Source organism: Merops nubicus, unplaced genomic scaffold (genome assembly GCF_000691845.1).
Source record: "Merops nubicus isolate BGI_N331 unplaced genomic scaffold, ASM69184v1 scaffold5933, whole genome shotgun sequence".
Taxonomy (NCBI): Eukaryota; Metazoa; Chordata; class Aves; order Coraciiformes; family Meropidae; genus Merops; species Merops nubicus.
The window spans coordinates 43,084-60,092 of NW_008600844.1; the positions used below are offsets into that span (position 1 = coordinate 43,084).

Consider the following 17,009-nt stretch of genomic DNA (forward strand, 5'->3'; position numbering starts at 1 on the left):
TTTTAATGCCTGTTAAAAATTAATCTGGCATGAAAAAAATTACAAGTCACAAGATGCCACAGAAAACATGAATATTTAAACTTAATAAAACCACAGTTCCCTAAACCATTTTCTTCATTTGAGGCATCAGATCTTCAACATACATTTCAGTGAATCCTCTTTATTTAATTTAACAAAGCACTTGAAAGCTCCTATCAATAGCAAGGCTTCACTCAAGCATGTACTGTATCACAGAAGGATCCACTTCTTCAGCCATCAGACTGGCTTGCAGACTTTGGATTGTTGCTTTTTTCCCCAAATGCTGTCTCCAAAGGACAAAGGCAGCTACGATCTGTGACTGCAGGTTGTGAGGGTGATTGACTTTACATCGATAGATGTCAGTATGGGACAAACCCAAGCCCAGAACTATATGCTCCCATTCAGGTCCCAGTCTCCTCGCAAGCTTGTTCAGCTGCTGATCTGTTGGTGAAGCCTTCAAAATACACGGTGCAATTTCAGTTACATCTGTAAAAAAGGAAAAAGAAAATGCATACACATCACTAGGCAAACATTAAGACCTTGACAAAGTGTTAATGAATAAGTGAAGCTGAGGTGAAAGAATTACTTAATTAAAGAAGTATATATATGCACCCAGAAAAATTAATTGCATAATCAACCTGAAGAATAATTAGAGGAAAACTGATGCTCAGTGGACAATATTTTGGGTGCCCTGAGGTTTTGGGTGTCAATAAATCAGATATCAGAATTCTACTCCAAAGCCAAGACTTCCAAGAGAAATTACAGATTTTGCAACAGTGAGCAGGAAAGGTTTTCAAGGAACATGTTTCCAGCAGCCACTCAGTCTGCTTGCACCAGTGTGATACAGTGACAAATGACAAATATGGGACCAATTACTTAAAACCCTTATTACCCCTATTCTGTAACTGTTTATATATTCATAAATAACTCTGATTCCTTAGTTACTAGGTGTTACTCATTTTTTTTGCTGAGAGCTGTTCACAGGAAATTCTTCTGTCTCCAGAGATGCTACTCAGATTTTGTGCCTTGTCATATGTGGCAACTCATTTTGAGAGGATGAGTTTTGGGGGCTTTTCTTCTATTTGAATGAAACTATAAGCATGTTTCAGGTGAACACAAATGAATGGGGCATCAACACTGTTCCCCAGTGCAAATTATGCTTCCTTATCCTTCATCCCTGTTGTAGTAACACTCCTGAAAAAAGGCATGTGTGTGCTACAGCCCCATTCATCTGGCCTCCTGGAAGGTGTTTCCAGGACAGTGCAAGGAAGCCTCATCCTCTCTCAGACTTCTCTGAGATTTCTGCCCTATGTCCCCTAACTGAAGTACCCAACGTGCCCCACAACACACTCCTCATCCAAGAAGATGTTTAGCATCAAACTGGTACTGAGTCATGGAGGACAGGATAAATACAACTACCAAACCAGCTTTCACAGGAAGCATTAAGGGAGCTGGGATTACCAGTGGCAGAAATCATTTAGGGACTGAACCAAGTATTTCTTACAAATGCAGATGATCTCTTTGTGTATTCATATGGTAATCTGATCATTAAAAAAGAAAGCACTAATACAAACTGTGTTAATAGCAGAGTGAGAACGCAGTGCTATTCAGAAACATGCTGTATGGGATCTGTCTCACCTATCTACAGATACCCCGAACTGAACTCATTATACTGACACTAATTATCACTAAGGAGAGAAACAGGCTCTTCTAGAATACAATCCATCTCACTGGAAAGAAGATGCCTAAAATAATCAGATTAATCACTTCTCTAAACATGCACATTTCTCTCCATTGACTGTAAAGGGGCACGAGGTATAAGCTCGGATGACGTCGATGCTGTAAACATCCAGTGCTGGTGAAACGATTCTCTGCCTGTAAATTCAAACCACATACCAGTTGCTTTAACAAAGTTGCATTTTTAAAAGCAGCGTAAGATATCTGTAAAGCATACTTGCTCTTGGATGCTCTATGCAATCACAAGCTGAAATGAAGGGTCAGTGCAGCCTGCAACTGCTGCTCTACTTTTGTTGCTAAAGAAACTGCGTCAAAACAGAGCAAAAATATCCCCAAGAAAATGCTAATTATAGCCTGTCAGTCTGAAGCAGCAGACTCCCTACAGAAAAGCTGTTTTGCAAAATCTAGTTTATAGCTCCAATATCATGCTCATAGTCTCCACTACAGCAGAAGAGCAACATCAGAACATTCCTCTCGTTCAATATCAAAAGTAATTGTTTTTGCACAGAATACCCAGAGCCTGCAAACGTTTGCACATTTTAAGCCTAACCATACGTAAGTACTATACAGAGCTGCTTTGAGTAAAGGGAAAATGGCTTTCTGAAGAGTATTTTAGTCCCTTTGATCTTTCTGTCTGCAGATTGTCAAAAGAACTCAGGGCAAGTGGCTGTTTCAAGAACAAGGTAGAGGATGCACAGCTCCTGAAGAAGGCTGAGCAATACTGGTGGGGCTGCCCTACACCAACACATCACACATGATTCCAGCTCCATAGATAAGGCAGGACAAGGCAGCGCCTTTCATGAATGCAAGTATTTGAGAATAATTAAAAGTTAAAATAAACATAGCTACACCGTGCTGTCACCAACACTACTACTTTTTTTTGGTATTAAACCCTCACACTGGCTTATGGTCAGGCCCTAAGCATGAAGTAGTGTACCCAAAGGAGCGCGACCTACCAGCCTGGACTTTTTACTCTCACACTGGAATTTTTATACTTCATGTTCACTAGCAGAACAATTTTATGATATTGAAATGTGATCAAGCAGGGAGGCCTAAGAACAATACATGTCAGCTTGTCCATCCAGCTTTTGATATTAGGTATATTTTATTACAACAAGTATCTTGCCTTTAGCCTGTTATCAGCCCTTTAACAAAATAAATAAGAATAAAACCCATCCAGGAATCTTTTTCATCTTATGCTACCATCCGAGTCTAATACAGATGTGGAAAATTCTGGGACAGAAGCCAAATGTTACATTTAATACAAAGGACTTACTTTAGTCCCATTTTATTTTCTGTGGTAGCTCTTTTTCAGCTCTGATATACAGTCACTGAGGAAAATCTGAGACAAGTATTACATAACAGGCAATATTATTTAGACGTATAGAGAAGTATTTAAGTGAGATCTTTTAGTTATGACAAATGCAAAAAGATTTGGATATGTTCTAGGATTAATGTCACTCTTAATTTAATAAACATAATGGTATTTCAGGCAAAAGGGAAAGGAGTTTTCTGTGCTCAGCACCCAAGCTGCTTTGAACACTGCAAAAACACTAAAGGTGTTTTTTAAAAAATTATGTTACTACAGACCCTCACTTATAATCTCCATTTGTCAGGAATGAGATTAGAGCAAAAGTTTCAATTTTGCAGATCCTGCATGTGCATTTGAAAGGTACATTTAGGCTACCGAGACCTCAATTTTGCAAAAAGGTGTGAAGCTCTTCTTGCTTTAGATGGATCTGATGGGGAGGTGTACACGCTTACATTAGATATATGCTTCAGTTAGTTAGCCAGATGAGGACTGCACTGCTAGAATCAGGAAGGAGTAAGGCTTTGGGCACCAAGGGGAGGGTGTTGAGAGTGGAGAAGGTGATCTGCAGTGCCATCACCTCCAGCAAGCACACAGAGTGAAATGCTGTGTCCAGCTGCGGACACGGTCTATGCCATAAAGGGCCATGTGCTAAGGAGATTTAGAGGCTGAAGTCTCGCTGCTCACACTGAAGCCACTAAGTCCTTGAGGAACGGGGAGCATTTGTGCTGAGGAGTGAGCCAGCCTGGTGCAGAGCTGCTCTCCTGGGACTGCTGGCCAGATTGCTGGCATAGTGCTTGGGACCATGAAAAACCCCTTTCTCTGGGCTGGATGTGGGGAGGATGCTCTCCAACATGGTTTTGGAGCTGGAAGTGGCCCAGAGAAAGAAGACCTGCAGCTCCTTTTATTTGAAACTGCAGCATGAGGAAACATACTTCTCCCTGTCTCCAGCCCTCACTGGTCAAGGAAGCTCATCCACTCTAAGACCTTCTCCTAGCTGTCCCAGTTAAACAACACAGGAGACGTTGACAACTTTTGGCCTGTGTTCTTCTGTGCTTCCAGACCACTGCACAGACTGGGAGAGTCTGGTGAGTGTGGACAGGGAACAGAACTGCACATAAATAGTATCACGAATATGTACCAGACAAAACAACGTAACCCAGATACCAAATCTGTATAAAGGGCAAAGGCAGCTGGCCACAACTTTTTCCTCAGGTCCTTTTTCTTCAGGACCTCTCCAGCTTTAAGTAGTAGACCCCAACAAGATGTTGCAACAATCAGGGGGATGGAAAATAAACTCACCCCAGCTCTACGCCGCTTGGTACAACTACAAAGATAAAGTCCAGAGAAAACGGGCTTTGAATCGTTTAAACTTTTTTTTTTTTTCTTTTGTTTTCTCATCACCATCCTTAGGTGACAAAAAAGCTGAGATCATCTCCTAGGCTATCTTGCACCATGGGAAAACCTTTACCAGCATCAAGGAACTGACCTCCTCCCCTCCATGCTGCTGGAATGCAGTCAGGAGCACACGAGCTTGGCTCCAGCACTGGACACAGCAGCAAAAAATGCTGAAGTATCTTTGAGCGATCCACAAGGTATTCAGCTGATTCCTTAGAACTGCCAGCAGCCCAAAGTACCTTATAGTTTGTCTAAAGGACCCTTCTCCATGAAAGTATGACTTCTCTGTGCATAACCAAAAGCACCTGTTGGAGTTCTAGGGAGTCTTCTCCCTTATGCAGTCAACATGCTTTTACATGATGCAATACAAAATCAACTTATTGGGTTTTGCACTTTGCTGTATAAAAGGAACTTTGATGGAAATGAAGTACCTGAATTAAAAATCCTGAAAATGTCTCGATCAGCTGCTGCCTAATCCTGCAAGGACAATTCCACAGGCAGTTCAGGAGACAGTTGGGGAACTAGGGACACAATGGCCCACCTCTTATATAATTGTACCAGATAAATCTGTCCCTTGGGAAAGTTTGTTCTGGGAAAGAACATTCTGGGGACTGGTCTCTGCTTCCAGCTCTGCCTCTGTATTTTATCCATTTAAATGACCACAAACATACTCATTAGATAAGAAGACAGAAGCAGCCGTGGAACAGACAGGAGATGGGAATCCACGTGCACATCCTAATACTGAGCTGCATAGTCATGCTCCTCTTCATTTTCTTTCTCCTGATAAACCATTCCAGCAAAAATTAAAAATATTTCTCTGGGAAGGGTCAAGAATGCTTCCCAGCCTTGAATGGAACCCCCTGGAGAGAAAACTCTCCTGGGAATCAAGTGGTATGCTGAAACAGAGCAAAACTGTGTGCCAGTTCTTCACAGAAACAATGCTAGGAAAATGCTCTAATTTTTATATAATCACATTAGAACCAGGTAGGTGGCTCTGGGCATCAGACCCTGCATAACTGGAATGGGACTGTAAAAAAGAGTAACTGCCTAGCCATGCATCTGGTTTCAGCATGTCCTACGGCAAAGGTGTACAGCGTCCTTCAGCGATCTGAACTCAAGTAACCAACTGTTGCTGGTATGATTTGACCCTCTTACCAGATCCTGCTCATAATTTATGAAGAGTTCAAAGCAAGCATTTCAGAGTCCTCTTTAATAATCTCTTCTGGCATCTGGAGTACAGTTCTTCCCTGAGCAGTGCTAAAGTTAGATCAAGCAGTTCCACAAGCAGCAAACCAAAGAAACCTTGTTTCCCCCAGGTGCGAGTCCTACAGCTGCCTCGTGCTTCAGGACTGCTCTCCTCCAGCTGCTTACCGACTCTCCAGACACTCAGGAAATTGCTCCTCTCCACAAAGACAAATAGGCAGGCTTCTTGAAGTTGGCCAACAGGTTCAGAAGTTACTAGGGGTAGATGCATACACACAACAGCCCACAGCAGAGGAGCACACAGCTTTGGTTACTGTAGGAAATTATGCTCCAAGGGACTTTGAAGCTCCACAGAACCAACGTGGCTAGCGTGCCAGCAGGCAGTGCTACTTGGGTCTCTTCAGCTAAAGAGAAACATATATAACACAGAACCCAGTGCCAGACTCTGCTTTCCTCCAGGCCCATCAAAGCACAATACACTTGTTCAACTAGCCTGAGCCACAAACCCAGCAGCGGGTACTGAATAGGCATGGCCACGGTTGCCAGACTGTGTGCTGTGTGTTTTGGCAGCTGTGTTATGTTCCAGAAATTATTTAATGACTGAATGTCACAACAGCAAACAACTTTCACATTACCAGGTATATTTGCTTTAAAGTGGGTCATGAAGCAGAACAACACTTGGCGGATCAGGTTGGGACAGGATTTCAAGAGCCTTGAGGTGGGGTTGCAGAACCTGAATTGGAAGGTAAGTATGTAACGCTCCCGCTAATGGAGAGATCAGAGAGTTCTGAGAGCTGCAGCCCACTTTGAGCCACCAGAAATGCTGGATGAAAGGGAAAGCAGAGAGCAAGTATTTTGAAGGATCCCAGTGGGTGCTGGAACACTGAAGCAGGAGACCAGATCATAGTGGAGGTCCTGGCGAGAGGGGTGGAAGAAACAGAAGGTGCTGGGTAACTGCAGTGGGTGACTTGGCTTGTTAGAAAAGGGGATGGGAAGTGACAGTGGGCCTCCATTTGTACGGCTGCTCTTCTGCTTTCTTGTTCAGCTGTTCTATCCAAACCCTGTCTTAACAGGCAGAACTGCAGGCAAATGCCTGCCCTCTTCCTACGGCACATCCAAATTCATGAGCTCCAAGCCAACCTGCGGCAATGAACGACAGGAGTGCCAGATGGGAAGGTATCACACTGGATACAGGACACTTGGCAGGCCTGCATGGAGAATGCAGCCCTTACTCTCACCTATGCAAGTTCAAAATTATTGTGAAGCACTGTAAAGTTATTTCAATCCTGCGAACTTCAGAAGGGTCTGATTCAGGACCCGTTTAAACATAAGAAACAATCTCAAATTACTGATCAGTGAAAAAAGTAGAACAGATAATCCAGACACCCACCCCTACTATGTATTTTGGGTGTTGGGGTTTTGTTTTGTTGTTGCTGCTAATCAAACACCAGACTGATTCAAAGGCTGGAAAGGGAACATTAATGTTTTGCAACAACTCCAAAATAACCATGCTCCCGGGAATGTGGAAAAATACTTATCTTCTATGTATCACCATACACATATCTTTTCTATAAATCTCCAAACAACACGAATCACACGGCCCATCCAAAGTTTATTCAAAACCACCAGGTCTGCCTCGTGGTGTCAGTAGGTTTCAAAAAGTGTTTGAACAAGGAGTGAGAAAAACTGAACTGTAAATCCAGTACTGTTTGAAGACAGATAGCTGACCCCATTACAGATATCTTTCCATATATAAAGTTAATACACTCAGATTAAAATCATTTACAGAAGAAGACTACAATAACTTGGAGAAGATGTACAGCCTTCTCCTGCTTTTAGCATGTGCATGGCTGTTCCTCTGTCTCTCTTGCCAAATCTGAGTGGTGAGTTACATGGGCAGCTGACAGGTGGAAGACTGGTAGCTGTTCCACTTATCTGTGCTGGTTGCCTCCTCGATAGGCTTCCACTCACTACTGAAGGATGCCCACCTCTTTCATACCAGGCTATCAGAGGATACCATTTAACGATGAACTGCCAAGCGTGCGCTGATCTCTGTTCTCTCCTTGGGAACTCCTGCTTCTTCCTCCCACAGAGCTGGCTCAGCCTGGGCAAATCCTGGTGATGGAAAACATGCACCTTTGTAGGAACAACAGGCCCAGTTACCTTCCTAATAATAAATAATATCTTCTCTAAAGCAGTCAAAACCAAATCTTGTTCAGTTAAATAGCAAGACTAAACTACAGAATGCAATCAGTACCACATTAAAAGAAAAACACTTAAACCAAGGGTTTAGAAAGTGGTACTTCTTTTTTCAACTGACTATGTTACAGTAAAACAAATTTGACAGAGAATTTTATGTTCATCTGAGTATACGCTGCAGGACTGCAAAGTTTCTGTAGCTTGCTAACTTCTGATCTGACGAATGCAAACACTCATTAATATACAGAATATGTATGAATAAAAACAACCTTGGTCAATTAGTCATCATAGAACACTCAGACACATACTTATATCATGGTAATGTACATTTCCCAGTCTTGTAATTAAATTATGAAAGGCACTAACCAATGTGAAAACAAATCCGAAATAAATTTTTAAGACTGGCTGCATTCTTCCACATCATGCTGTTTTTTATGACTTTTATTAAAAGATAGGAAGTTCTCTGTCTTATTTCAAATAAATTGGGATCTAATACTATGACAGCCAATACGTAGAATAAATTGTGGCTATGATCCTGTGATAATCAAATCTATGGCAACTTTAAACGGTCTCCCTCAAGTGAAGCAGAACCCACCCATGGCACCAAATTCAGCTCCTTCCTGCCCAAAGCTTGCTGGGACTCTGTATTACTAGTGTAATTAAAAAGGACGTGTATCTTAATTGATTGGCAATCTCTTCTCCTGTGTGAATTCTAAAGCATCATCCTTTCGAACGTTAAATACATTTTGGGTATTAGGGTAGGAGAAAGTCAGCATAAATTTATGCAAATCTACAGGCAGTTCAAGAACACAGAAGTTTCTATTTTGGCTCAATACCAGCAGCTAATTCCCGTATTATTAATCACTTTCTAATGACTGCCTAGTAGCTGTGAATGTGGCAGCAGACTGCTAAAACCTGAAACATACACATTCAGATTTCATGACAAAAGTTTTCAGTTGTATTCCCACTATTCAGTTTCAGTAGCTACTTTTAAAAAATAGAACTTTTAAAAAATTTGTCTCACAGATTTTGTACTTCCACAGATCTCTGCTACACTAACAGCCTTCTGTATTAATGTCTTAAGTTTTTACACTCTTCAAGACACAGGGAGCACTCCCTGGGTTTAAGGAGCTGAAAGAGCTTGGGGTTTTACTTCTTCTCTTGCTTTTCATTGGGAAGAGCATGGAGGAAATTTCAGCAGTTAATAGGGTAGATATTAATGGGTTCTTATTCTATTTCCCATGCAAAAGATTAATTACAGTCCCACCTAGTATTTCTCTGCTGTTGCATACCACAAAATCAAATAATTCATTTCATAAATAAAATGGCAACTGCAGATACATGCAAGGAAAACGACATTTATGTCAAGAACACACAAACGTAACATACTGTAATATCTGCTCTCTTTTCAAGCAGGATTACCCTACATTACAGACAGTAAACATATTGTGTTTTTATACTTCTTATTTTTAGCAGCTTTGATGCTGCTGCAGACACTGAAACAAAAGTAATATTTGCTTGATATATCTTGCTAATTTCTATATTGTTGTACACAAATAAGCTATATGAATCAGCACTGAAGCCACAGCTAACAATGGCATCCTTGTAGCGATACATTAAAAGTAATAAATACATGAACAGGTTCAGCGTGCAGTATTACAATAAGGAAAAAAAAATACCTGTTCAGTTCGGGGGTTCTGAGGAACACCTGAGCTTCTAGGAATTATTTGCAAGAAGTGCTTAAATACAGATACCAAGCATTCAGACCTTGGTCAAAGATTTTTTTTTTTCTCCCCAAATGAACAAATACAGCTTGAAAAGTTATATGGAAAGAGGATGTATGACCATTTTTTGGAAGCCAGGTGCAACTAGTTGTTAGCACAAAGCTACCTGATAGTCTGACAGAGCAGAGACCAGAGTCTCTGGTTTCCATGCTGGCTGTCACATCAAGAGTCTGCTCTAGAAATAATGATGAAACCGCCAAATTCTGAAGTATGCCAGTGGATTTCTATATACTTTTGAATGCTCTGCAGTTCTTAGTGAATTCAATGGAGTTCCATAATATTCACAGCACTTTCAACCATTAATTATTGGTCTGAAGCACACAGTCATTAATTTCCTTCAGTCAAGTTTCTTCTCTGCACTATCACAAATAATAGTTAACAATCAGCAGATGGTTGTACAAAGTCATGACAGTTATGAAGAACATTCATATTTCCAGTACACTTTGCATGGTTTCATAGGAGGCAAATGTTTACCTGGGTGGGCCGGGCATCTCAGACAGAGTAATTCACCCATTTTAAGTGCAAAACAAAGACAACTGGGGCAATTAATGATTATTTTGTCAGCTAGGTGACAAACTCATCACACAACTTTTGTCAGGGGATTGGAAGTTAACTTGAAAGAGCTGCATTTCCAAGAGCTGAGACACTTGTTAATGCTGCTGCTCTTTTGAGTACAAGAATCACGTCAGACTCTTTGGGCTTTTTATCTGCTGTGTACAATATGTGAGTGAATTTTTTACTAGGAACTTTCCTACTGAAAAGCCTTTCTAAAGGCTGCAGCATTTCAACGATAAAATCATGTGCTTGGACTTTGTTTGTTGATATTCCTTTCACACCACAAGAAAAACCATACTGCCAGTATGAAGGACTGTTTTCTTATATTACACACCTAATTGTACACGTTTCCCATACAGGTCTTAAACCAAGTATGACAACAAGCCATTAGATTTAGCCTTGATAAAACTGTTCCTTCCTCCTTGCTATTTTTCTGTTCAAGTTGGCTTTTCTTTTTGCTTTGGCTTGAGTAGCTAGAACTATCAGAACTAAAGATCTGTGCAACAGATTTAGCTCAGTTGAGAAGAATGCCTTTGCCTGGTGAGGATCCTTGCCTGGCAGGTGTCAAACCAAAATTAATACTGCATACATTATTCTTTACTGAGTTTCAGATTTTAGCAAAGTGAGACTGCGTTCCTTCCTGAACACAACATATATTAATAGAACAAATCATGCAGAGCAAGCTAAAACAGTACTATCATTATGCTGAATCCTCCACTGCCTGGTATTTTATTAAATCATTTACACCTATGCAAAGCAAGTAAACAAAATGCAATGGGTTAGGTTAGTGTCTATTTACTGACATTTTGCTCACATATAAAAGGCTTCACAAAATGCCCTAGGCAACATGGATCTAGACCTCTCCTGCTTTCTTTTTTCTTTCCTTTTCCTGTGTCAGTTCCTCAAACACTTATGAACTTTAGTAGACTTTTTGACATTCCAAAATCCACAGGAAAAAAAGGTACTGGTCTATAGCCGGTTGCTACGTCTGGCAGAAGGCAGGGCTTCCCACAGGTGTTGGGAGGAGAGCTGCAGGTGGCATCATTTGCTTCTCTCCATTTCCAGACTAGTGGGAGGCTTAGCATCGCAACCAGCCCTCTCAAGTGCCGAGCCACTTCAAGATCTGAAAGAAACTGATCTGGAATCTCATAGGTGGTTTGACAGATCAGCACTGTCCAAAAGTAGTTTTAGCTGACCAATAGGGCAGTAATTTTAGAACATCACAGGCACAGGACTTTTATTATCTGTGATTATATTTGTGTGTGTATATGTACACACACATATACATTTTCAAAAATTGTAATTAAAAAATATGATAGTCTCAGATATCTGCAAGTCAAATTCATCCCCTTTTTGATATCATTTCCACAAATTTCGGGTTAGAGAGCTGTCACATAATCCCGTGAAAAAAGGATGAAGAAGGGAGCATGGGTGAAGTCATTTCACATTCAGAGGTCCTAATCTGCAGAGCACTTTAGACGAGCACGGGTTTGGTGAGTACTCCTTTCCCTTCTGAGTCAGCACTGACCCGATGTCCCACGCGACGTACTCATCAGCCTGGCTCGTGGCTGCCCCGTGGCACGGCTTGTGCTGGAGGACATGGCACGCTGACCAGCTGCAGCCATCAGAGATCCCAAGACAGCACAGAAAGTAAGAAGGTGACTTAGAACTGCAGCCACACGCTTGCTGGCTGGGGACCCAATTACTCTTTTACTCACTCAGGAATAGTATTTTGACAAAGTGACTGAAGCAAGATCAAAATCAAACCAGTTATTAACAAACACTCCTATTACTTACAGTGTTTGTAGAAGACTTATGCTAGATTTATGCTAGTATTACTGGGACAATTCATATGCAAATCATAAACATCTGAAAAAAATATTTTGCTTAAACAATTAATTTTCACATCTCATGCATACAGAACCATGTTTTCCCTCATAGTTTTGTAGTCTACTATCTGCCAGATTTCAATCCAGAATTGAAATTTCAGTCATTTTGGCTTTCATACACAGTGAATCAGAAATAAAGAAGTTTTATCATCAGAAATGAAAAGGCTGGAAGATCAGACAGACCATAAATGATTTGTTTTACTTGGTTTTGGATTTTCACACAACTATGCCTAACCTAAGTAAGACTTGAAAGAAAACCAAAAGGCAAAACAACAACAACAAAAAAAAGACAAATCTGTTCCATCCCAGAGATGCAGAAATACAAACAATGTTTGTGTACCTGGAGGAGCCAAATCTGAAATCCTGCTACGAACAAGAGAGTAGGGCTGTTATTTCCTCAACAACTGTTCCTGACAACACAGCTAACTCCTAGAGGTAACAACGGAAAACTGGTTTTAAAAAAGGATTTTTTTTCCTTAAGCAAACATCTTTATTTTTCTACAAACTCAGAAACAAAGATGTCATGGATATTTTTTATAATGCTGAAGATTTTAGTGCCAGATCTGTAAACGTCAATATCTTTCTCTTTCTTCCTTCTTCAGATGTAACCACTATGCATTGGTTAACTTCATTAAAGAAATTAAACACACCCTGCAATGCATCTTCCAATTGATTTCAGGGCTAAGACAGGGCTAAGTATTTTGAGCTCCATATTCAACATGTTACCTAATTTTGTGTGTGTGCTCCTCAGAGAAAAGCTGAACAATCTGGAGATGCAAGGTTAACACATTCTATGAAAGCAGCCTCAAATTTCCATTTGAGGAAATGCACCACACTATATCAGTGTATGCAAACCCAGCTTTGATGTGCACAAACCACACAAACAGTGCCCAGTTACCTAACCTGACCTTCCACTTGCACTTCAGTGTGTAAACGTGCTGAAGAGAGGCACAGAGGGTTCACATGCAAGTTTACAAGTTCAAGTGCAGAAGGCGGATGAAAATTTGTTTGCAACAGTTTGGTTTTCCTTCATCTGGAGAGATTCCAGCTTCCAAAGTCTGTTTCACAACCTAGGAGCTGCACCCTAAGGCCACCAGTGTGACCTATTTAAATAACTTTGCTCAGTTTTGTGCATTGAAAATGAGGGCTTCTTGTGTACTTGACAGAGGTTGACAAGAACATGAAAGTACTGCTACAGCTCAAGCTTTTCAAGACACAATATTTACTAGACATTGTTTGGCGAGATTTATACTGTACCTGAATTGTTTGAGAACTTTAGGCACCTCATAAAAAGTCCCTGTTCAAGGCATCTTGGAATTTAAAGATTTATGAAGGTTTTCACTTCCAAAATTGCCAAATGAATGGGGACAGTCAAGCTGAAAACTGTGAAGAGCCTCAGTGTTTTCAGGAAGCTCTGTGCAGGTGGATTGTGAGACCTGGGACAAAATTCCCTGGACCACCAGAAGTCACTAGCCCTTTTCAGGATCCAGATCCAAAGCATTTGAATTTGACAGAGAGTCAACAGACTCTTTCTGTAAACCAAGTAAGAGCAGCAGAAGCAATTTTTAATACTCTTCTTGGTGCCATGCTACTTTTTCTGCATTCAAGTAGAGAAACTTAGTCAAGGAAAGACGCCTGTGTCTCTATGTGCGGTGGGAGCATATCTTATACAGAGAACATGCTCTGGCAGGGGGGTTGGACTAGATGATCTTTTGAGGTCCCTTCCAACCCCTATGATTCTATGATTCTATGATTCTATGAACAGAAGTATGTTTGGAACATCTGAACATAAGCTTAATGGAATAGTTTCAAACAACATATAAGACTGTTGTTTGTAAAAAATTGTAGCTCTGTAAACCCATGGACTGCCATTTTAAAATTGGTTTCATCAAGAAATAGAGCTTGAGAATATCTTTTAGATAAAATCAGAACTACACATGGGGACAACAGGAGGCAGATGAAGCAATCTGCAGCACAGCTCTGGGGCTCATCAGTCCCTGACCCTCAGAAGAAATATAATTACTGCATGAATACACATATTTGACAAAAAAAAAAGAAAGGCTAGGAAAAGGCAGAACTCTACTAGAAGGAGACGGTGAGAACTCAGGTTTTATGCAATGGTCGACAGCTCTGTATGTCCCAGTCCGATACACTGTTAGACTGACAACATGGCTGTGGCTTTGATTTTGAAGTTCATGTTTTTCTATGGGAATCATTAAATATGACACACTTGTCCTGTTCAAGAGAAAAACAAATCTGCCTCTACTTTTTATTCTTCTGAAGCCTTAATTGAATTGTGCAACATTTGCTTTAGAAACATATTTGAAGATGTTTTAGGTATGACTTCATCTGTTCACCACCCCAGGCTTTCCAGGAACTCTGAAAAAACAGCCTCCTAGCCCTTCTTATATCTGAACTACTGTATTTTACGGTTTCCACACTGTACAGTCTGGAAACTCCCCACGAGACTGGCTTTGTTGTGTTAAATACAGATGTGTAGGGAGAAGAGACACTGCACCAGAGAGTTTGCAATCTCAGGCACAGCTTGTGAAAAAGGCTTTGCATGTATTACTTTATGTTCACAGAGATTACCACGATTACTTCCAAATAACTCTAAACAGCTGGGCCCACACAGGTATAAAAGGAAAAGTGCCAGAGGAGCCAACAGCCCAGCAGCTCATCCATGCTGGACTTCCTACTCATGACCATTGCTTTGAAAGGTCTTCAGATAGTGATGGAGCCCTGCTACCCCTCTACAGTTTTTCGAAAGAGAACTTAATTTACCGGGTCTCAGAAATATAATAAGTTGTCCCACATAAACTCAAGTATGGAACTGGGCTAAATTCCATACTGGAATTTAGAAATCCACTGAGGTACTGATAACTAAAGGGAGCAGACTACCAAAGCAGTGAGCAGCTACTTGAGCTAGAAAGGTTGAAATATTATCCAGACAAATACATGCATGTGTGCTTGGAACAAAGATGGGGCTACAATCTTGCAGCTCTCTACAGAGTGGATCCTTCTGAAGCTTTTGACCCTCAGAGCTAGGAAGGCTCCACATCGAGGAGCTCCCATGCATTTAAAATTGAGATAGTGAAGTTTTGTGCAGTTCTGTTTTCAGTCATCCAGTAACTACAGGTAACTCATGAAAGTATCTGAAATTATCTCCTATCTGTTCTCTTTGTGCATGGAGGTGCTATCATGACAATGTCTCAAAAATTCATGAAAAGCTACACCAAGACCATAGCTGATCCACTATCACTGCTTATCAAAGCATACTCCAGCATCTGTACCTCACCCTTATTCTGCCAATTGCTTCCTGTGGAATTTAAGGCATTTGGTTTAACCTGGGAAAGATAACACTTTTGAGTCAACTTCTGATGTCTGGATTTACACAAAGTGATAGATTTTCCCATTCAGTTCACAGTGTGGATTCCTTCCGATCCCCCAGTCTTTGCACTGACTTACTCTATTCCCACTGTCTGCCTCCCCCAACTCATTCTCTTCCCTGCCTTGTGCTGTGGCTGTTGGAGGACCTCCGAGCTGGAGTAGGATGCTACCACTGTGTCCCTCCACCACAGAAAGGCCATTGGTCTGTTTCCTAACCCATGCCAGGAAGGCATGCAGCCCTCCCACCGTATGGGTGGACTCCACTCTGTCAAAGGTATGTTGCAAGTTTTTCCATAATGAAAATCCCCTCCTATTTTTTTTCCATGTTTTTCTTCCTTCTCCAGCTTTTTCTCTCCTTCCCCACCCACTTTTTCAAGCACGAAAGAGAGTGACAGGGAGAATAATGATTTCCTCATCTTCTGTTGGAAAAAAAAAAAACTAAAAATTTTCCACCATGACAATATTTTTTTTTTCTTAAAGTGAGGTTCAGTTGCGGGTTTTTTTTACTTAAAATGTCCTAAATAAGTGCCCAGTTAATACTGGCATTTGGTGTGGAAGGTAGCTGGGAGCTGGTACCTCTTTCGTTTAGCACAGATCCCAGCCTTAAGTGTGGCAAGAAGTCAGCTTGCATTTTTCTCTTGAATTCTATTTTTGCAAACTGCTTTTCAGGGTTTCAGCTGTATAAATCAAGCCTCAGAGCCCAGCGTGGATGCACAGCTTGTGATGGTTTCCTTCTGCCAGTTGGCTTTGCATGCCCCTGGTGTTAATCCCCTCTGCCTCCACATGTTTGGGAAGGAGGGAGGAAAGTACTGGTGAGCGAGGAGAGGACTGGAGTGGCCAAAAGCCAGGGCAGCCTTCCTGTGCATGGAGAGAGTGACAGACACCAGATTAGCTGGTAAAAGAGAAGAAAAATGCACTGAGGCTATTGATTTTCCAATGGTGTTGGTGGGCAGAGGTCTGAGCAGGTTTGGGACCCAACAGTCACTGATGAGATTGGAGTGCGTGTACATGTTGCATGCTGCCTGTTTCTGCTCAGGAGTCTACCCTGCTTAAGGAGTGCTTTGTCTGAGCAGATGGCTAAGCCTGATGGCTGCTGGGTTAAGACTTTGTTGCCAAACCAGCCCCCGGCTGTTTTAAAAATAAAGACTGCTGCTCTCTTTACCAATGCAAAAATAGCTGTCTCTCCAATTCTCTCCTTTAAACTATTATTTTATGTATTACAGCAACACATATCTAGCCAGACTATATAATTAACATTACACAATTTTTAATTAACTACCCACAACAATCTTCCTGCTTCAGCTGGCGGTGGTGGTGTTGGAAGTGGTTTTTTTTTAAGGCTACCATGAAAATCTAAATTCCCAGCTAGAAATTCACAGAGTGCAGAAGGCGACCTGTCACTCTGGGTATACAGTGTCTCCTATTAAAAAACCCAAATGCTTGTGACACAGGAATAAGCCCAAACCTCACTTGTAATAGTAAATACAGGCAGGACTGTACTAGAAAAGACAGTGACAAAAAAAAAAA

General features: G+C 41.2%; 1 protein-coding gene across 1 annotated transcript; it reads right to left on the reverse strand.

Annotated features, from left to right (window-relative positions):
- Window positions 1-208: 208 nt before the first annotated feature.
- LOC103770524 (death domain-containing protein CRADD-like) lies at window positions 209-504 on the reverse strand (the record flags this gene model as incomplete). Its single annotated transcript, XM_008937786.1, has 1 exon — window positions 209-504. A coding segment is annotated over one exon (296 nt), but the record flags the coding sequence as incomplete, so codon positions are not given.
- Window positions 505-17,009: the final 16,505 nt, after the last annotated feature.